The sequence below is a fragment of the Eleginops maclovinus genome, chromosome 11 (genome assembly GCF_036324505.1).
Source record: "Eleginops maclovinus isolate JMC-PN-2008 ecotype Puerto Natales chromosome 11, JC_Emac_rtc_rv5, whole genome shotgun sequence".
Lineage (NCBI taxonomy): Eukaryota > Metazoa > Chordata > Actinopteri > Perciformes > Eleginopidae > Eleginops > Eleginops maclovinus.
Genome location: NC_086359.1, coordinates 1109594 through 1132831, shown reverse-complemented (window position 1 = coordinate 1132831; position 23238 = coordinate 1109594). Strand labels below are relative to the sequence as shown.

General features: G+C 41.3%; 1 protein-coding gene across 1 annotated transcript in view; it reads left to right on the top strand.

The window, feature by feature from the left end:
• Positions 1 to 9634: 9634 nt before the first annotated feature.
• Positions 9635 to 23238, top strand: part of LOC134872383 (glutamate receptor 1-like) — a 50318-nt gene continuing 36714 nt past the window's right edge. The window contains exons 1-2 of the mRNA XM_063895668.1: positions 9635 to 9727; positions 16782 to 16916. Coding sequence (XP_063751738.1) covers positions 9640 to 9727; positions 16782 to 16916 — 223 coding nt within the window. The 5' untranslated portion in view covers positions 9635 to 9639. The remainder of the gene's footprint in view (positions 9728 to 16781; positions 16917 to 23238) is intronic.

Here is a 23238-nt window from a genome sequence, read left to right as displayed (position 1 = left end):
GTACTTCTACTTTACTCAAGTACAAGATCTGAGTACTTCTACTTTACTCAAGTACAAGATCTGAGTACTTCTACTTTACTCAAGTACAAGATCTGAGTACTTCTACTTTACTCAAGTACAAGACCTGAGTACTTCTACTTTTAGATAGAATGGGAGGATGAAACCCTCTTTATTGTCACATGCACACAGCAGAGCACACACAGTGAAATGTGTCCTCTGCATTTAACCCATCCTAGTACTAGGAGCAGTGGGCAGCTATTGTGTAGCGCCTGGGGAGCAATGGGGAGGGATTGGAGATGTCCGGTGCCTTGCTCAAGGGCACCACAGCAGGGCCTAGGAGGTGAACTGGGACCTCTCCAAGTAGCAGTCCACCTTCCATATTTCATGTCTGTCCGGGGACTTGAACCGGCGACCCTACGATTCCTAGTCCAAGCCTCCTGAGTACAAGACCTGAGTACTTCTACTTGTATGTGTTCTGTTTGGTGTATTCCTCTGTTTTGAGACGGCCTAAACTCAATCTAAGATGTGTTGCCCCCCCCCCCGCTGAGATCAGTGACAGAACTGTAAAACTGTAAATAGATTTTAAACGTTGCCCCGAGCGTTCCCTGTCTTCACCTGATTTCTCTTTCTGTCTCACAGTTCCTCTCTATCACGGCGTCGCCTCCTCATTTGCATGACTTTAATCCGCCAACATTTTGGGATGTAATTCAATCTGTCAAGCAGCGGCTCCCTGCGCAGAGTGCAGCTCCCTCCAGCTTCCTCTTCCACTGCGATACGCTTTGACGTCCTAATGATCACCAACATTTACATACTGAATGCTGCCTCCCTGCCATGAGCCTAATTTGCAGGTGCAGCCGCGCTGTGGGGAATCTCTCAGATTTATCTCAGAAACAAACTCATTTTGAGCTTTAAGTGCACCATTACCAGCCAAACCCCGTCTTTATAGTCCTAGAAAACAACAGGAAGAGGAAACATTTGTTAACGTGTTTGTTTGGAAATTTGGGAATTAACTTATTTGCTTTCTTGCTGGGGGAGAATGGAGCTACAGTCAGCAGGTGATTAACTTAGCTTAGCATAAAGGCTGGAAACAGCAGGATCACCGGCTCACTAACGAGCACCTTTTGTTTCTGACTCAGAAATACAGAAAGGTGTGACTTAACTGGAAGGTTACCGCACCTGGAGGGAAAACAGGTTAGTTTTCATACATAGTTCTGTTTACAAACCTTAGACATGTTAAATAGAATCAAACGAGCCAATTTCCCCAAATGGATCAACAATAAAAAGCAAAAACTGGACAATTATGGCAAAAAAGTTTCTAAATAGTCAAAAAATCATAAAATCAAGGAAAAACAAAACTATAAACTAAACCTGAAGAACAGGTCATGTGTAAAGTCTTCAGAAAAGGTGTTCGAGTGTAGCATCTTTTAATCATAATGACGATCTATCTAATGAACAACAAGTTCTGCTCTTTGTTTCCTAGATGACACACACACACACACACACACGGTGCTGACGGTGCGTTGCTGTAGGTGTGTGTTAGTCCTGAGATCTCTGATGAGCAGCAGGAAGGACTTGTGAGGACCATTGTTGACAATAATGCCTGACTGTAACCTCAACTCAACCCAATTCAATCTGCTATAAAGAACCAGTCACACACACACACACACACACACACACACACACACACACACACACACACACACACACACACACACACACACCTTTGTGTAATGACTTCCTGATTTCCTATAACGATGCAAAACGATTACAATGGGAAGCAAAACCGAAATGCAAACAATTAATAAACAGGATCTCAAAAAGATAATGAAACAACTCATGGTAGTGATTTCAAAGAGACTAAAAACAACCACAAAGAAACACACAATCAGATAAAAGCTAAACAACGCCAAAGGGAAGCAAGCAGGACACAAGAGGGATGCAAAAGCACCATAAACATAGAGGCAGACAATCAGAGATTCAAAATAGAGCAAAGAATGAGCACAACAACCACAAAATAAGTAAACAGTGGTGCAACATAATCAAAGAGATGCCACATTTTACAACATATAGAGGCAGAACAAGCACACATTGACCACACAGAGACCCAAAATTAAAAAGAGGACTTTAAATGCATAAAAATTGAGGAAACAGGGAGGCAAAACTGCTGCACAACGAAGACACTCCAATGAACCATCTCAGAATCCTGCAGATCTGAGCATTAGTGTGTGTGTGTGTGTGTGTGTGTGTGTGTGTGTGTGTGTGTGTGTGTGTGTGTGTGTGTGTGTGTGTGTGTTTATCTGCGTCCCAGTAAATCTGCAAATCATCGTGGAGCCCCAAAGGAACCAGAAAACCATCAAATGGCTTCAAAGAGCAGAGTGGTTACCGTGACAACTGTCATAAAAAAGGCAATTAGAAAGAGATTTGAGAAACTGATCGCCCGCTAATGGTTCAACAGGAAGTGTGTGTGTGTGTGTGTGTGTGTGTGTGTGTGTGTGTGTGTGTGTGTGTGTGTGTGTGTGAACATGTTTACAGCATTTTACAATACTTCCACCGCCTCAAACATGGGCAGCTGTTTCAGTAACCTGCAGTTCCACATGGTGTTATTCAGAACCACAACTCAAAGATGCAAAATAACATTTGAATCAAACACAAAACAAACAAATGAAGAAAAGTCAAAGTCCTTTTAAATACCAGCTTATTATAGGCTACACAATGTAATCACATTTATGTAGATATACATCTTTAATTCTCTAAGTATTTATTGATCCATTTATCTTTTTATTCCCACATTTTAGACACGAGTTACTCCATATGTATGATGATTTAACCTCTGTGTTCTCCTCCCGCTAATGTGCGTTCAGACGCTCTGAAGTAACTGTGCGTCTCTTCAGACGAGACGGATTTAATGAGGCTTAAATCAGAATGTCTTAATACACAGCAGAGAGGAGGACATCGTGTGAGTGTGTGTGTGTGTGTGTGTGTGTGTGTGTGTGTGTGTGTGTGTGTTGACCTACATATCCATCTAATAAAGCAGAAATACCATCAAAGAAAAATGTGTTTTTTCCACAAAATGCCCTGAAGAGGTCATTTGACTCCTGCTGTAGGAGGCTGCTTCCTCCTCTTCCTCTGAAGGAGATCTTCGCCCTCATCTTCACCAATTAGCAGCCTCGTCAGATCCTGACTGACAGTCGCTGCATGCCTCCAACAAAACCCTTCAAAATAAAACGTCCTCTCTCAGATTTAAAAAGCTGCAGCTCGTTATTCATGTGAGACGTTCCAGATTCTGGAGTTTAGTCATGTTGGAGGAAGTGAAGATTTCCTGTTTGACTTTAAAACTTTGCAAACGGAAGATTTTTTTAGGAAGTTTTTAACAACATCTGGGTTCCCTTTAAGTCAAAGTGAAAGTCAGATTTATTGTCAATCAGCAATATGTACAGGACATAAAGAGGATTGAAATGACATTACTCTCAATCCCCAGAGCTGCAGACAATAAACACAAATACATATATTTGAAAATATCTACGAATATAAACACAGTACATGCATTCAATGACTGATGAGTCTCAGTCTGAGTATTTTCATTTTCCACCTGACTACTAAACACAGGGTGGTAGTGGCCGAGTTCAAGTCTCTGAAAGACAAGGTGCTACCGAGGTGTCCCTGAGCAAGGCACTGTTCCCTACACTGGCAGCCCCCTGCTCCCAACACCAGGAGGGGTTGTATCTCAGGTCCTGTTCCGTGTCGGCAGTAGCTGTTGAGTCCCGGCCCGCCGCAGAATGCTCTTTGTGTTAAGTGCTTTTGTTAAGAACTGCTTTGCTGAACGATGCGTTGTGACTGCGAGCGGGAAGCAGCTGAGGCGTGGAGCCGGACGTGAACCTGCGACCCCCCCCTGCTCACTGATGTCCTGCGACAGCGTTGATGAATAAAACAGTTGTTCAGTCAGAACCTCCGCTCCGAGAGACTTTCTATTCCTGCTTACTCGTTAGGTTTTGGAGGTTTGTTGTTATTGTGTGGGGCAGCAGTCAACACTCAGAGGAAGAACAGAGCTAACCCCAGGTTTCTGCATCACTTCCTCTTCCGGAAGGATTTTATATACAAGTATTTTTACTCTGATAAAGGTACAACAAATGCCCTCCCTTGAAATCAATCTCCCCCCTCCGTAAAGTTACTCAATTTCCCCCAAAAAATCACACTGGAAAAAGGACTTGATGTCAAAAATAACCTGAAAAAAACAAGAGTATTTTAATCAGATATTACTTTCACAGAAAAGTTTCAAAGCTAACTATTTTAAAGTTTAACCTCTTCCTGTTTCCTGACCCTTATCTATCTTTATGGATAGATTATTCCTTAGACCCAAAATATGTCTGTTAAGGAGTGAGTCTTTGCAACCTATTATTTAGACTTATATTTTCCCTTTTCTTGCACTTTTTTGCAGTGTTTGCATGTTTAAAGTTAGCAGAAACCCATTGTTGACTCACATACAACAGCAGAGTTTTGCACCCCAGTCGCTCCAGCTTGGCTGCAGGAACGATCAATAACAACAGCGGCTGCAGAGACCCGTTATACACAATAATAACGAACCGACTGCCACATGTAATGGATGTGAGCCTTTGTGCTAAACTGCAGAATAAAACCAGCTATATTTTACTTTGAAGGGAAATTATTACAGCGGGGGAAAAGTTTGTTGCAAGAAGTGTCCATGCAGCAAAACATACTGTACACCGTTCCAGTGTAGACATGTCTAAAGAGTCCTCTCCTGCTGATGTTCAGGTGTATATCAGTATGTAGCGTCTCTACTTTAAAGAGTCCTCTCCTGCTGATGTTCAGGTGTATATCAGTATGTAGAGTCTCTACTTTAAAGAGTCCTCTCCTGCTGATGTTCAGGTGTATATCAGTATGTAGAGTCTCTACTTTAAAGAGTCCTCTCCTGTTGATGTTCAGGTGTATATCAGTATGTAGAGTCTCTACTTTAAAGAGTCCTCTCCTGCTGATGTTCAGGTGTATATCAGTATGTAGAGTCTCTACTTTAAAGAGTCCTCTCCTGTTGATGTTCAGGTGTATATCAGTATGTAGAGTCTCTACTTTAAAGAGTCCTCTCCTGCTGATGTTCAGGTGTATATCAGTATGTAGAGTCTCTACTTTAAAGAGTCCTCTCCTGCTGATGTTCAGGTGTATATCAGTATGTAGTGTCTCTACTTTAAAGAGTCCTCTCCTGCTGATGTTCAGCTGTATATCAGTATGTAGGGTCTCTACTTTAAAGAGTCCTCTACTGCTGATGTTCAGGTCTATATCAGTATGTAGCGTCTCTACTTTAAAGAGTCCTCTCCTGCTGATGTTCAGGTGTATATCAGTATGTAGAGTCTCTACTTTAAAGAGTCCTCTCCTGCTGATGTTCAGGTGTATATCAGTATGTAGTGTCTCTACTTTAAAGAGTCCTCTCCTGCTGATGTTCAGGTGTATATCAGTATGTAGCGTCTCTACTTTAAAGAGTCCTCTCCTGCTGATGTTCAGGTGTATATCAGTATGTAGTGTCTCTACTTTAAAGAGTCCTCTCCTGCTGATGTTCAGGTGTATATCAGTATGTAGAGTCTCTACTTTAAAGAGTCCTCTCCTGCTGATGTTCAGGTGTATATCAGTATGTAGTGTCTCTACTTTAAAGAGTCCTCTCCTGCTGATGTTCAGGTGTATATCAGTATGTAGTGTCTCTACTTTAAAGAGTCCTCTCCTGCTGATGTTCAGGTGTATATCAGTATGTAGTGAGAAACTCCCTCTTGAGGGAACACAGGGATTTTAGCCTTTGCAGACCATTTACATGCACTAAAACTTTAGAACTACAGGAGCAGAGTAGGGCCTCTTTAATGGTTTTTCGACGGACTGATAACCACACAGTTTGAAGATCTGAAACAAAGCCTCTCTGCAGCTGTATAATTACTTGACGACCTGTTAACAACATGTGAACATACATGTGTGGGTCACATCAGTGTAAATGTAAGTGACAGGTGAGATGGGGGGAGAGTGGGGGAAGTAGGGGGGAGGCAGAACAACAAAGCTAAAACATCAGCAGAGTCCCTGCATCTATGATTTAGACTCAGGAGCAGAGCCGGAGCGCTGAGTGTTGTAAACACACTTTACATACACTGTGCATGCGGACAATAGCGCTGTGTGGGCACAATGCACCATCACTTATTCATCTCTCCATCATCCTGTATGGAAAACAGATTAAAAGCATCATTCTTTCATGAGCCTTTGCGCAAAAACCATCATGTAATGTATGGAAGTATCGTTTGTCAGACTTGAGGGCAACAGAGCTGCAGCTGGAAGATTCATGTCCAACTAAACAGCACAAAGTAGAACAAAACGGACGGTGAGGTCTGAAGTTAATGCAGATTACTGTGATGGGAGGAGTTCAGTCCTTCTCTACAGACTACAGGACAGCAACATGGATAGGAAAGGGTTGGAGTTAAAGCCATTGGTCCACTCATTCTGTCCCAAACCCTTAATCCTGTCTCCAGGTATGTCTGCACCTTTTCGGTTGTTTGTTCGTCAGCATAACGGATATCACCTTTTCAGCATCAAGCCTCCAAGAACCCTTCGATCCTCTGCTGCCGGTTTGTTAAAGGTTCCCAGAAACACCAGCATAAAGACTAATGGTGAAGCAGCTTTTGTTTATCATGCCCCAAAGCTATGGAGCTTATGATCATGATTATGATGATTGTTATGATGATGATAGTACATTTCAGAAAACACTTCTTTATTGGTTATTTTTCCAGTTTTATTGTTTAATCATCCTCACTCGGCAAGGAATTATTGGTACGCGTTAAAAGTGGTAATAGCTACTCATGCAATCTGCATTCAAAACGCACCTATAGAAGTCCTAAATGTAAGCGTAGGATGAATGAATAACAGACAGGGATCAGATCTATTGAAGTCATCCCCTCTGTTCAGTTTCTGACCTCCAGCGGTCATTTGCTATGTGACATTTCCTCTCAAATGTCTCCTTGTTGGAGTCCTATCGCGGCTGAATCTCCTCCTGATCGTATCGCTGAGCAGCCGTCAGATTATTGTTTGATGCAGCTCATGTGCCGCCTCAGCTAATTACACTCAGAGCTAATTACAGTCTCAATGAGGCGAGGAGACAGCAGACTCAACAATGAAGGATTTACTACCGCTAACATCCCCTGACTCTCAGTCTTCAGACCTGTTACACTACACGATCAAGACACACATAGCCTGCGATTATTAAAGGATGCAATGCACCTCTACCTGCACCAGCAAGCAAATACATCCTGTGCAGCTGTTTATTTTAGGCACAGTGCATGGATTTGATGCAACAAATTCTATGTCTTGCAAAAACCAGTCAAATTCTCAAAGATCAGCTGCAGGTTACACAGGAATGATTAGCATTCGTGCTAACATACGCACTTTAATAACGGGGGTCACGCCCTTCCCTGATCCTGGCAGCATTTGATGATTGATGACTTTTTTTTGCAAAGGTTTTAGTTTGAAGCTGGCAGACGGGGATATGGAATATTCCCCTCTCCTGAAGAGTGTTATAATAGGTTTCTGTGCCTGTAAATGGTCTTCAAAGGCTAGAATCCCTGTGTTCCCTCCAGGGAGAGTTCTCCTCCCATGATCTGCGCCTTGTCGATCTGAAAATGTGTGTTTTACTCTTTGCTGTTGTTCTGCATACTGTATTTCTCAGATCTGGGAAGAATTGCATTGAGTTGCAAAAATGCATAGGGAGGCTGTGGCTCAGTGGGAGAGTGCGTTGATCTTCTGATCAAGGGAGCACTGGTTCAATCCCCACTGCAGTCAGCATGTTGCTGTGAATGTATGAAAGCCGCTCCGGATAAAAGCATCCAACATGTAAGCTATACGGTTTGCACGCTTGTCATGTCAACCACTTTTTAGATCGCAGCTGCCTATCATGCCAATGCACCATGCTGCTTTTACACCAAATACGTGATGAAGACGTTTTTTGGATCCCTCTTGGGACATAAAGTCACGCTAACACAAACACAGCTTCAGTCCGGATCATTTCTAACCCAAACTGTTTTTCAAACAGGGAGATTTTCTACAACGTGTTCAATCAAACTGAACATATCGGAACAACTTGACAGTGATTATTTGTGATTTAGACATCCAACAGCGCTGTGGTTTTCTACAAACAGATAAACAAGACGTTTCATTCTCCACGTGTCACCAGTAGTTTTCAGTGGGTCCTCCTACGCTGCCTGCTTGTGGAGAGCGGATAGATAAATTAGGCAGAGATGTGGATGAAAGAGCTCTGCTTTGTGGCAGTAAATTGGCTGGATATGGAGAGAATAAAAATAATGAAAAAGGGGATTACCAGCGTTCCCATTATTCGTCGTGTGGGCTAACTGTGTAGGAGGAAGGCCATGTTCTGATTAGAAACCAACAAGTTAACGTGAGGCTGCTCTGCCGCTGATAAAGAAACATGCTGCTGTTTTGACCGAAGGAATGAGAGAGGAAAGGGAGTTTGAAGATTATCCAACAATGTATGTTAAACAATGTGGGAAACACACAGGAAACTGTATTTCTAACCTTTCCTGTTCACCAAATTGTCCCAGATTAGTCTGAGATGTTTTGCCATGACATTTGGTACACCCATTGATATTCCCCTCATGGTAACTCGTGAGAACTTTGGTGGTTCTCTGACTTTTTAATGAGGCGCTAACATCAGCTTACATTTTGAAATATTGACTTTTGTATATGACCAAAAACCGGCACAACTAACGACATTACCGCTGACTTACTTTAACTGAAGTCACGTGATACACATACTGAACTGAGAAGTGAGACCATTACAGTTGTAGCTCTCCTCACTGCCCTATAGAGACTTTATATGAAGATCAAATAAAGATTCCTTAGAAAACATGTCTGATCATTATTTGAACTACTTTAGGTTGAGAGAGTTTCGCTTGTTGCTCTCTGAACATCCTGCCAGTGGCTGATGACCACGTTCAATGGTGGACACAATAATCAGAGCCTTTACTTAAAGTATACAACACATGAATTGAAAGATACAATGGGAGAGGGAGGGAGAGTTGTGGGGTAGAGGGTTAAGTAAAGGATGAGAGAGAGAGAGAGAGAGAGAGAGAGAGAGAGAGAGAGAGAGAGAGGAGGGAGAGAAGGAGGAGAGAGAGAGATTAGAAGAATGGGAGAGAGAGAGAGAGAGAGAGAGAGAGAGAGAGAGAGAAAGTGAGGTGGTGATAAAGTGAAAGGAAGGGAGAGAGAGGGACTGGGTGAAAAAGGAGGGGGTACGTAAAGGGAAAGCGGGAGCAAGAAAGAGAGAGAGAGATAGAGAGAGAAAGAGAGAGAGAGAGAAAAAAGGAGGAGAGAGAGAGAGAGTGAGAGAAAAGGAGGAGAGAGAGAGAGATTGAGAGAAAAGGATGAGAGAGAGAGATTAGAAGAGGGGGGAGAGAGAGAGAGGTGTGTGGGAGAGAGGGGGGAGGTTTCAGAGGCTCACAGTCTCCCTCTCTGGATGTGTTGTCGGAGCTCCGCAGAGAGAGCCAGGTACCGGTGGATGTGTGAGAGTTTCCCCGGGCTGCGGTGACTCTCAGGCGGCCCCGCGGTGAATGGGACTCCGCCGGTCGGTCCGCGTCTGCTGGAGGAAACATGCGGAGCTGCCCGGTTCTCCCGGTGCTGCTGCTGCTGCTGCTGCGGCTCTGCAGCGGGACAAGTTTCCCAAGTAACATCAACATAGGTGAGTGAGGGGTGATGATGGGAGGCACCTGTCCAGTAGGAATACTGCAATATCTTAAATATTTATACGACTTGTACTCATATCCCTGTTTTTCTGATCGGTCATGAGCATGCATGCATAATGACGCACTCAGCGAGGCTTTACCTCGCGTGCATTTAGATTTTAGATTTGTATTGAAACATAAACAAAGCATGAAACTGGTACTGCTATTTTACCACTCTTCTCGTGACAGATATGTTTTTAATTGCACACTTTAACTATCATAAAACCGCCTGTGAGAGCTTCTGCAGCTTTATCAGTTCTTTTGATTTCATTTGAACATTGATGGGGACATTATGACAGGATACAAAGCATGCAACTGCTGCTCAGAGGTTGAATAGATGTAGCTTTTTTACAACTCTCGTCCCTACAGCTGGGCTCTTACATGTGTTAAAACATACAACTATTACTATCTTTAAACCAGAATAACTCACGAATACTGAAATACGATAAACTGCAGTTAGGGAAATACAGACACAGGTTGGTTATGTACGGTACTGTCGTTAAACATGTGCACTTCAGATGATTTTGGACACCTACTGCTTCAACTCAAGTCACTTCCTGCTACTGTTCCTGTGGTAATGCTCTGTATTTGCTGCCTAAATCGTGTTAAAGCCCCCCCCCCATCGCTCCTGTAATGCCTGCGGTCGGGATTCCCCCTCAGTGTTAGTATTCATATATTCAGGAGGAGACTTACAGTATGTTTGTGTGTTGCACTTTGATATTCCTGCAGGAAGGGACTGCAATATATTATTGGGATGACGCAAGAGTTGAATCAGCACCACGGACAGAGTCACAGTTACATTATGGGATAGAGTCACAGTTACATTATGGGACAGAGTCACAGTTACATTATGGGACAGAGTCACAGTTACATTATGGGATAGAGTCACAGTTACATTATGGGATAGAGTCACAGTTACATTATGGGATAGAGTCACAGTTACATTATGGGACAGAGTCACAGTTACATTATGGGATAGAGTCACAGTTACATTATGGGACAGAGTCACAGTTACATTATGGGATAGAGTCACAGTTACATTATGGGATAGAGTCACAGTTACATTATGGGATAGAGTCACAGTTACATTATGGGACAGAGTCACAGTTACATTATGGGATAGAGTCACAGTTACATTATGGGATAGAGTCACAGAGTCACAGTTACATTATGGGATAGAGTCACACTTACATTATGGGATAGAGTCACAGAGTCACAGTTACATTATGGGACAGAGTCACAGTCACATTATGGGATAGAGTCACAGTTACATTATGGGATAGAGTCACAGTTACATTATGGGATAGAGTCACAGTTACATTATGGGACAGAGTCACAGTTACATTATGGGATAGAGTCACAGTTACATTATGGGATAGAGTCACAGTTACATTATGGGATAGAGTCACAGTTACATTATGGGACAGAGTCACAGTTACATTATGGGACAGAGTCACAGTTACATTATGGGACAGAGTCACAGTTACATTATGGGATAGAGTCACAGAGTCACAGTTACATTATGGGATAGAGTCACAGTTACATTATGGGACAGAGTCACAGTTACATTATGGGATAGAGTCACAGTTACATTATGGGATAGAGTCACAGTTACATTATGGGACAGAGTCACAGTTACATTATGGGACAGAGTCACAGTTACATTATGGGACAGAGTCACAGTTACATTATGGGATAGAGTCACAGTTACATTATGGGATAGAGTCACAGAGTCACAGTTACATTATGGGACAGAGTCACAGTTACATTATGGGACAGAGTCACAGATACATTATGGGACAGAGTCACAGTTACATTATGGGATAGAGTCACAGTTACATTATGGGACAGAGTCACAGTTACATTATGGGACAGAGTCACAGTTACATTATGGGATAGAGTCACAGTTACATTATGGGACAGAGTCACAGTTACATTATGGAACAGAGTCACAGTTACATTATGGGACAGAGTCACAGTTACATTATGGGACAGAGTCACAGTTACATTATGGGACAGAGTCACAGTTACATTATGGGATAGAGTCACAGTAATGTTAGAGGATAAATGCATTAGGAGAATACAGGTGTCAGCACCGTGGACAGAGGCATAGCAATATCTTTATTATTGTAATTAAAATGAATCCTCATGAACTGCAGTTCTGTGTACATAATTAATTTCTGTCATGCCACTGTTCGGAACATAAATGTATGCAAATGTACAAAATACAAATAATAATAACAATATTTAATTGAGTTAGTGCAAACATTACTCTGTATTTTTTTTCTTGCTTCAGACCAACGTTTTAGGCCACAAACGTATGTAAATGTCCACATTTAATCATACAACATATGAATAATAACTATATATTAAATTAATAAAGCGCTGATCCAGTATAGCAGTGCATATCTTTGTAAATGACTTGTGTTCCTCGCAGGCTCTTGGGACTGACACAGTGTACAGCCTGCCTTTAGTCATTCTTTATTATATTTACTTTAATGTTTATGTGTGTACAGGGACAGGTGTGATCTCATTACAGCAGGAGATAATGTGCATGCATGTCCCTGCAGGAGCCTTTAAATAACATTAAGCTCAACACCAAATACACAAACTCTACGATGACATTAGAATGCAAAGGAAATGCAATCATTGCTAACAGTACATCTACAGGTGGGTCAAACGCTGTCACGTGAAGCTTCCCCACTTCATATTGCTCTGTTTTATTCAATCATTCATTTTCTTGCTGTTTTTGTTTATAGTAGACTATTATTTAGTGTTAGTCATTGAGTTGATTAAAGTAATTCTATGCTCTTATTCTGAAGGCATGTTTGGGCACCTGGTGTAATTGTATATATTGGAGACAGGTGGTGGTGGGAGCAGAGCACCAGTAGGCTCATGGTTTTTTATCAGGGTTATTGAAGCCACAAGGAAGATTTTAGGAAAGGAATCCATTGGAAACCGTGTTTATTGTACTTTTGCCAATGGAAATAAGAATACATAAGAATATTTTAACAAGGTTTTTTAACGGTTAGAGAAGTTGTATTTATCTTGGGGTTAATGACCAACCAACCAGCTGCAAGATATAAGTGAATCAATCATTGTAATCCAAATATACATACGTGTATATATTTATTTTCCTATGGAGAAAAAAGTCCTATTTAATTTTTTGAATCTGCTAAATCTCTGTTTGAATTCATGCATTGTATTCAACATAAGTCAAAATAAAATATGTTGGTTCAGATTAAGGTTAATACCATAAAAGAAAACAAATATAAAATGTGTTGATTTTATTGAATATATATATATATATATATATATATATATATATATATATATATATTATCCTGCAGTATAAAGACTATTATTTTGGTACTTTTGGTGTATTTTGATATTATTCATTGCAGTGTTTGCATTTAAATTTCAGTCTCCCATTGCCAAGTAAGCTACCAATTATCTTCCTCTCTTTAAATAATGCATAATAAACATCTCTGTGCAGTAATGATGTTGAGTATTTTGCAGAGTCATCAGTTGAAGTGTTTAAATGCTCCTCAAGTACAAGTACCTCCAAGTTAAATAATCCCCCCTCCTTTTGTTGAGTGTTAAAGCGACCGTGAATGAAACACACGCCACATGATGAGGTAAAGTATCTGTTTTGCCCTCTCCAAAAACTGCTTGCACTATAATACGGGAGACATTACTAGAATATTATTAGAATATATGAGTTATTCATCAGTGCTTTAAAGGCTAGAAGCGGTCCATCTGCCTGGACAGAAGCTCCCCCCCCCCCCCCCCTGTAAAGTTAGATGTTCCTGCTGAGCTGTGCAGCCTGTGGTTGGTATGCAGGTCAGATTGTATTTCCTGTTGAAATGCAGGTTAGTTCAACGTGATGCCACATCAGCACCGAGCCAGTGGTCCGCAGAATCACATTATAACTTCATTTTGGGAGAGTCACAGTCCCGCTCGGCAGCTGATCCACGCTGAATGTGAAGCAAACCAGCCGAGGTTAAAAAGGGACTAGAAAGAGCAGCTGGAGGATTCATCTGCTGGAAAAAATCTCACGGTGGAGGAAGAATTTGGAGAGAGACGCTCTGTGAATGTTGAAAGTGAATAGAGGAAACAATAGCTCCATTCTTTGTTCTTGTTCTACTACGTTGAAGCCATTCTGTGCAATGCATGTGAATTAAATATGGTAAGGCACGCCACAATATTCCTATGAAAATAGAAGAAAAAGGGCCAGAGGTCAGACCTAATATGTGTCCATGTTTATAGAAAAACTGGGAAAATCTCAGGGATTTGGAACTGAGTAACAAAGCGTTACCTGAACCTAAATCAAGTTAAGACAATTACACAATAAACGTCAACCAGTGGTGGAAAGTAAATGTATTCAAGCACTGTATGCATCATTTTGAGGCAATCAACTTGAATGTTGACATTGAATGCTTTCATAAGACTATAGTATTGTGAAACTAAGCCTTGTGATCTGCTACAGCTCTCTATGTATTTGTATAAGCTTTTCTAAGGTTTAAAGGCCTCTTGTTATGATAAAGTATACATATATTTCAAATAACAATTAAAAGTTTTCTTCACATTGATTGACACATCAATAAGCACAACTGTTTGGTTTTCATTATTTATTCTGATATTATAGTTTCAATCATTGGTTTTACTTTGAAAATCGGGCTGTTATTTTGAAGGTGTATCGTCGGTGACAGGTGAGAGGTCAGCAGGGAGAAAGGTCTCCAAACTGAGGAAGTGCGGAGGTAAGGGATGTGTATCAGCTGGCCGGTGGAGGCGTGAGGTTGGTCAGTATGAAGTTTGAAATTGTGTTTGTCTGAAATGACCTCTGGGCCTCTTTCGAAGTGTTTCATTAGGTGAAAAAGTGATTCAGTTCATCTCATAGACTGTATATAGAGTTCATCTTCTTACTGGACTATACTGTTCAGTTTTTAAAAGAACAATTCACATTTATTTATCTGTCAATGTTGATGTTGTTTAGCGCAGCAATCCTATTACTGCTGACTGAAGCTGAACGTTACAGCCGTTACTCCGGTACTTTAAGGCTTTTACAGCCGTTACTTAAAGTCTTTTACAGCCGTTACTTAAAGTCTTGTACAGCCGTTACTTTAAGTCTTTTTCAGCCGTTACTTTAAGGCTTTTTCAGCCGTTACTTTAAGTCTTTTACAGCCGTTACTTTAAGGCTTTTTCAGCCGTTACTTTAAGGCTTTTTCAGCCTGTTACTTTAAGGCTTTTTCAGCCGTTACTTTAAGGCTTTTTCAGCCGTTACTTAAAGGCTTTACAGCCGTTACTCTTAAGGCTTTTTCAGCCGTTACTCCATTACTTTAAGGCTTTTTCAGCCGTTACTCCGGTACTCCGTTACTCAGTTACTTTAAGTTTTTCAGCCGTTACTTTAAGGCTTTTTCAGCCGTTACTCCGTTACTTTAAGGCTTTACAGCCGTTACTTTTAAGGCTTTTTCAGCCGTTACTTTAAGTCTTTTACAGCCGTTACTTTAAGTCTTTTTCAGCCGTTACTCCGGTACTCCGTTACTCTGGTACTTTAAGCTAAATCCACTACTTTTAAAGCTAACTTTTTTAAACCGATTCTTCCTGACGTTAATCTATTCATTACATAATTGATCTATCCACTCCATTACTTTAAGCTGGCTATTTAAATGGTTGCTTAGTTAGTTTTAGCTCATTATGTTAACTGCATTAAATGATCTGAATCTTAAAATGTGGCGTCTGATATTTCATTTTATTAGGCTCCCTGTGATTAATGCATATCCTAATTAATGTACATTTTTCCATTTGAAACGTTTTTATTTAAGGATATTTTACTAATAAATCTTGTTAAATGTCAAATAATAATAATACATTATTTCTCTAACAATTGGTAGACTTTAATCTAGCAATTGTTTGAAGTATTAGTTGATTAATTTTATAGTCATTTGATCATGACAAAACTGGGAAATGTCCAACCGGCGGTGAAACACTCAAAAGATTTAGAATTCACTGTCATGGTAAGAGAAGGAAAATCCAGAGGAAGAGAATAATCGACCAATGGTTGCAGCTTTAGAAAAGAGAATGCAGGAAGACTTGAACCACATCAGCGTCTGCAATGAGAGACAGTAAAAGTTAATTCAGCAGCTTTTTACTCAAATAAAAAAACATTTATTCCCACTAGAAGACAAGAGGCTCAATCAGTCAGAGTTTAAGTGTTCATGTAATTTCACCGTGACCCTAAAAAACGTCATGTGGGGAGTGTGTGAGTGCAGAGAAAAGAGGCTTTTAACGGCAATTACTGCAAACCAGACGCGTTATTTTTAGTTCCCGGGGTTGGACTCAGCCCGTGGTGTCATCTCTGTTTGTGCTGCACGAGGCAACGAGGAGCCTAACTTTCTGAATGCTTAACGTCGCTCTGTGTTTCAGGCCGTCAGTGGAGATGTGGAGGAGTTATTGGATTCTATCTGCTGTCTGTGAGACCCTCCTCCAAGGAGCAAAGAGTCTGAAAAATTACTGAATTTTAAAGGTTATTTAAAGTGAAGATGCAACAATTAGTCGATTAATTGATTAGACAATCGTCAGAAAATAAGCCTACATTTTTTGGACAACTGCTAATCTTTCAATCGTTGCTGCTCTTTAAAGTCTTGAAGGTGGAGATTTGGGTTTTTTCCTCAGTTTAACTCATCTTAAAGTGAGCATCTTTCTGTATGGACACACATTTAGGGACTTGGTGGGGTATTTACTGACATGTTTTATGTCATAGAACATTTCTTCAGCTTGTGTTAACCACAGACCTTATTTCAACCAAAAACACCTTCAGAAAACCATTGATCTGCAGAACAGGGGACAGGAAGTCTTAAAATGCTGACTCATTTCCAGGATCTAGGACTCATTCCTGCACCAGTAAAGTTATTTGATCAGATACATGGTGGTTTATGTCATCCCTCAGCTCTGGTGTTACAGCTCTGTTTGGTGTCAGTATTTAACCCCCGCTGTGTCTCTGTGTTTCAGGAGGTCTCTTCCCCTCGGCTTCCCATGAGTACGAGGTGTTTCGCTTCGCCCTCGCTCAGCAGCAGGAAATCCCCAAGCTGGTTCCTCAGGTGGACATGGTGGACACCGGCAGCAGCTTCGCCATGACCTACGCCTGTAAGTGCACTCTCTCTGTGTCATTGATATAGATTTAGAGTTTTACCACTTGTTAATATCACTACGAACTGACGCCTAAAGAGATGAAATTCGAGGCTGACGGCATGAGATGACGGTCAGTGCTTCAGCTAGTTTTGCATTTCAAGCACAATGAAGAGCACGCGGGATCATATTGACATGGATTAGCTGGGGTTACATGTGCTCGGTGGATAAACTTGTATTGCTGCAGCTTTTTAAAGGACATCCAAATGTATTTTTAATAAGTACCATACACCCCGACCCCCAGGTGTCCACGGGCTGCCAGAGTTTTCTTTACGTAACTGAGCCAGATATTGTCTCTGTTGTATTCAGATCCTCTGACCTCTCTGGGTTTATTTGTGAGTCTTCTGAATCAAATTGACTTTAATAACACAGAGGTGGACTCAGTGATGACCCTGACGATAATTACACCCTCTTGGATTTTACAAATGTCTCATAGTTTCTTTGCTTTGGCGTATTTGCTGTCTGGTTCAGTCTCAGGTGTTTCGTCCTCGAACTAAATATTCAAAATGTTTCTTTAATTCATTCATTTATTAATCCTAACCCTGCTTTCTCACCTGCTTTAAAATGTAGATTTAGAAATATGCACAGGTGGTAGAGGTACTCAGATCCTGTTCTTTAGTAAGGTAGAAGTAAGCTGTACGTGAGCTGAGTAGTTTTTAGTGAACCTGCTGGCCTTTGCTCTCTGTAAGCCAGGCTGTTCAGGTGGACAGACCCTCTCCCCCTGCAGATTTATCATCAGATCAAAGGGATTTGAAAAAACGTCCAGAGAATAACCTCCAGTTATTCTCTCCATGAGTCGGCTCCGACTGGTTTTGGTGCAAGTTTGTAACCTTTATTGACATTTGTAGGAAATAGGGAAGCTTCAAATGTAACCCAATATTGTGTTATTGTCTTTTTGGCATGTGTGAAAATGCCGTACAGAAACAGTGACAACAGAAGAGCAACTTGTATAGGAATGACAGGGCCCTTTAACGCTGTATCCAGCTCCCTTATGTTTGGGTCTGGCTGACTAAAATCAGAACAGAAGAGCCTGTTTTTCCTATAATTTAAAAAGGACACAATGCAAATGTGATGCTGTTTATTATCTGAATCAGACACTCATCAGGACACGTTTCTTTGACAGATTTATTCAGATGTGGTGTTTGGTTTCCATTTTAGGAATCGGCTCACCATTGCAGCACATATGCCCAGTTTAAAGCCCTTTGTAAAAACCCATTAACAGACATTAAAGCACAGAGGACAGCTCCTGGATCAGACAGTGTGAGGAACAATGATCTGACCCTTACTCCAGTTCATGCAGGCGGTCAGTACCCACTGGTTCCCAGGTTTGTTTAAAGCGCTGTTGGTTAATGTGCTGCAGGTTAGAGCAGGGTGGATGGTATTCTGCCGTCCACTGTGCTCTGCTTCACGGGTCAGCGCCTCATCCTCCCTCCATCCAGACTTCATTCAGCAGACTTGGGATTTGTGGAAAACAGAACTAAAAGGAGGCGGCTTTTAAAGAGCCGACAGCAGCAGTAAATGGACAGTGGCTCGGGAAGCGTTCAGCACACTGCAGCAGGTTTACAATGTGCTGACCTCCTTTCATTCAGACGCCTTTATTACACCTGAATTTAATTCTGTACGTCTAATACCACCCTCAGGTCATCTACAGGCAGGAGCACATGTTATCTGAGGGTCTGAGGAGAAAGCCCTGAAAGAGTGCAGGCAGACAGAGAGACGCTCACAGAGAAAGTCTCTAAGATGTTTGAATTATTCAGGATTTCATAGTTAGCGGTTCATTTGTATTTTCTGCATGATTTATTTAAAAACAGCAGTTCTTTAAAGTACCTAAAGAACTAAGCAAACTCGTAAATCACTTATTAAACATTCAGAGCAGAATACAGCTGTGTTTATTCATGTATTGGTAAACTGCTGTACTTGATGACCAGAGGAGCACATTTATTAACAGAGGTGCAAATGATAGACTTTAAAGCTGCTCCAAACACAACCATTTCTTAATTCAAAGTCCACTTAAACTTCTCCCAGAGCTTTAAGCTACAAGATAATTCAATGTGAAAGCTAACCTAATGAAAGGTGTACAATGTAAACTAAAAAATAACATAACTTTGTGAAGGTTTGGACTTCATGGTGTGAAAACGCCTTCAGGAAACTCAACAGTGAGCGCCTACAGATTGTTTTAGAGTGTAGTAATAATATATTTAGAGAGAGTTTACAGCCTCGAACCAAACCAAGATGAATCGTGCACGTAAAACATTTGACGGTGCAAAAATAATTTGAAAAAGGAAGCAAAGTCAAAGTCACAATACTGTATTCGCTTATTTTAACAGTCAAACAACTACATATCCCATAAAGCATTGCGGGTGTTGACTCACCTCCTCTTGAAACGCCCCAATTTTTTGCTTTTATGTACTCTAAGTGATCTAAAATGCACTTGCGTAATTCATTCTTTCCTACATGTTTAATCTTTACAAGAATTATTGTAAATAAGAGAACACGTTTCCAAACGAGTCGCCATGTGGGTCTGATTTGAAATCTGCAGGAAATGTCACTCGCAAATAACAGATCTTTGGTAATATCAAGCTCCACCAATGAGACGCGTCCCTGTTACACTGTAGGATTGTGGGTAGTGTAGCTACCACAATTGTGATTTCTACAAGGGCGTATACCCTCGTCTCACAACCTGACAGCTCGTGAAGTCTACCTGGATTGTTACGTCAGCATGACTTTGAATCTCTAGGATTTAAATAATTTACCCAATTTCCTGCACATTGGTCACTTCTTTTGCATATTCTTTGTGGAATACATCTTATATACTCATCGTGAATTGTTGAAGCAGCCGAACAATTCAGATACGAGAATATTATAATAGGTGCTTTAAGTCCTTGTGCGTTCACAACTGTCTGAAAGTCAGTGATAAAAGTGATCAAAGCCCAAGGAGGCACAGGTTCTTATGGATTCTTATTCTGATTTATTGGATTTGAACTCGGAGTGAAGGACTGGGAACTTGTCATGCTTGACTGGGACTCTGATTCAGGTTGTTTTAGAGCAGGACGATCCTCTGAGCAGGCTGTGTGTCCTGGCAGCGCTGCAGGGTATTTTTCTGCAGCAGACGTGAACAGAATGATGGAGCTGCACCTGAGCAGCTCACCTGCCTCCGGACGCTGCTGACTAACCTCACTCCGTCTCGCTCTTATTCCCTCTTTTAACTCCTCTCCAGACCCTCTGATGTTTAACGTCATCATTTATTCACTGAAACTGTCCCTGCTTTAAACCACACGACACATTACGGCCTTCATCTTTTCTGCAATGCTTTTTATCCCCAGATTTCTACTCATGTTTTTGGCGTACAGATTGAAAATGTGATGGAAACGTGATTACTGTTCGTCACGTCCCATGAATTCTACGTGCAATCATTTACTTCTCTGCAACATTTAGCTTATTGTATTTCTTTATGTCCTATTTAAAGTTAACTTCTCCTGCATTACCTTCACATTGGTCCTGCAACATTCCCTTGCACTATTCTTATCCTTTGTCATTCTTGGAGGAGCCTGAGACTACCTACACTGTAGCTGTGCATATGAAAATATAGCCTTTGAATGTGTACCAACCTCTCTCTCTCCTTCTCTTACTATGAACCCCCCCCCCCCCCCCCCCCCCGGTCTGTTGTTGTGTGAAATGTAAAACAGACTGTGCTGCCTCCTGTGAGACAGTGGAAGCAGAGCAGCATGGCGGCCTCTCTTCAGCGTGCTCTGAGGTGGAAAAACAAATATGTGTCTGAGAGCTGCCGCTTCACTCTTTAATACAACAGGAGTTATTCTCCTTGGTGACGAGGTCTGAGGTGCAATGAACCCCATCTGGGAAGATATAAAACTAATTGATAACGGCTTCTTCTCACAGCAGATGTTTTCTTTCTTGTGCAATCAATCCACATTTTCAAATAGTTGCTTTTGTTTTATATTTTCACACCAAACGTTTGTACTTGCTGTGAAAAAGCAGCTTTCTCTGGGCTTTTGCATCACCAATAACGCCAGCACTCTCAGGTCTTCTGCTTCCATCCACCTCACTGCACCACCCTTCACCACCATGGGGTCCAGAGCCTTCAGCCGCTCTGAACCCCCCCTCTGGAATTTCAAATCCCATCTCTTCAAATCGGCATATCCAGCCTGATCACATGACACCTCCTCTGTTCCTATTGGTTCTACTGTCCTGGTGTTCTGCTGGTGTTTATTGTTACTGTACCGTGACGGGGACATATCACAGAGATTAAACCAATAAGACAAACTTTATTCCTCCTCCTTACACTTAATCTTACACAGTCATCATATGAATGAAATGAACTGTGAGCTTGATATTAAAACCTGCAGCTGCCGTTACTGCGAGTGAGAAAACGCGTTGAGTATTACTCCTCAGCCAACACAAGGTCAGGAACTGTGATGGTGTTTACTATTTCACGCATTTCCATCTGTCATTCTACTACTGCTCCTTCAACAAAGGAAGCTCTTACACCCCGCTCTAAAAATACCTGTGATGTAACCTCGTTAAATCTGCTGCTAAAAATATGTGTTCTTTTTAAGAACTGTCATGCAAAGAGTTCAGCCTAGACGATAACCACGTACAAATCAAGGCCCCTGAGTGAGGGATGTAGAGCTTATCGACCCCTGGGCTGTTAAACAATAGCACCGAATTTTAGAAGTATACAACTAACAGAATCAAATCCTACTTTCAGGTCCAACTCGTGGCTGCAGGAACCGTCTTTTCAATTCTCCGGCCGTTAACTTCATAACAAACCTTCAGTGTTTCCATCAAGTTCCAGCTCTCCCCGTGTCTCTCTGAACTTCCTCTCCGTTGCTCCAGAAGTTTCCATCACACCCACAAGTTAATCCCACCCTAACCACTGAATGCTCCCTGTTGGTTCAAAACTGTAAGCTCTAATAAACAGAGACATTTGATAAAAGGAAGCAAGTGACTAATGAAAATGGATTTCGGCTGCAGAACTGTACAATGATTTCCATCCAGTTTTGACGATGACTTTTTACCTTTAGTTTTGGTTATTTCATAATGTTTAATGTCGACAGTTTTCTGGAAATGTGGTTACAATTAGCGTGATGATATGTGTACGCAATTTCATGGCAATATATCAGACGGTTTCTGAGATATTTCAGTCTGGACCGAAGTTGTAAACAGACCAAAAATAATTCCTCCTTTGTTTCTGGAAATGTTCAGAAGTGACTAAACTTTGAGTGACACTCGAAACAACTGCAGTGGAGAGGCTCTCTGCTCTGCTCCGGTTATTAGCGTCACACAGTCGTCTTCATTATATATAATGACACACACACACACACACACACACACACACACTGCATAGCCAGCCTCCTGTCTCATCTTCATCCTCTTCATCAGGCAGACAGACGGTGACTAACCTGTTTGTGTTGTTGAACTCGGAGGACGTCTGCGTCTCAGTCTGGACTCCTTTAAAGTCTTTCTTCTTAATTTCCTCCTCTTTATTACCCGTTCCTCTTTGCTTACGTCCTCACATTCGTTGGCTAGATAATTCTCATTTGCATATATTTCATGCTGCTGATATTGCCTCTCCATGTGGCTCCTTTGACTCCGTCTCTCCTGCTTATATTCTGGCGACACTGCGTACACAGTGTTATTATATTTATGCTTATTAAGCACCAGGGCTGTTGTTCACTTGGTGTTTATTGTCTCACACTCAGTCTGTTATTTAATTTAAAGTCCAGGAGAGATATCCTGTGCCTGTGAAGACGCTGAGCTCACACACACATCACTTATTCAGGGATAGAAACCAGTCTGCAGTTTCAGTTTGTTCTTTAATTATTAGTCTATGTTTGTTTTCCTCACGGTATTCATAGGAATAATGACCTTCCTCTCTCTAAGTGGTGAACATGGAGATAACCCAGGTGTGTAGTTATTTGCACAAAGCCTTCAACTTTGAAATAAGACACTGATCACGTCTTATTTCTACATTTATAAATCAATGAACAAGAGTTATATTCCAGATTTATGACATAGAAAGGATACATCAGATTGTGAATGTTTTACACTTCCAGTTTGAAACCCCCCAAAGTGATGGCCTACTTATTCATTTCAAACATTTTGATATTTGAGAGTTTAAATCTAGATGCTACAGCTGTCCTCCTAAAGCCGGAGCAGCTGACAGAAAATATCCTAGCTCTTGAGGCTAACGTTAGCATAATACTGTTGAATGTCAACTATAATTCTCACCAAGCAGCTTCTTCTTTAACTTCTTTAACCT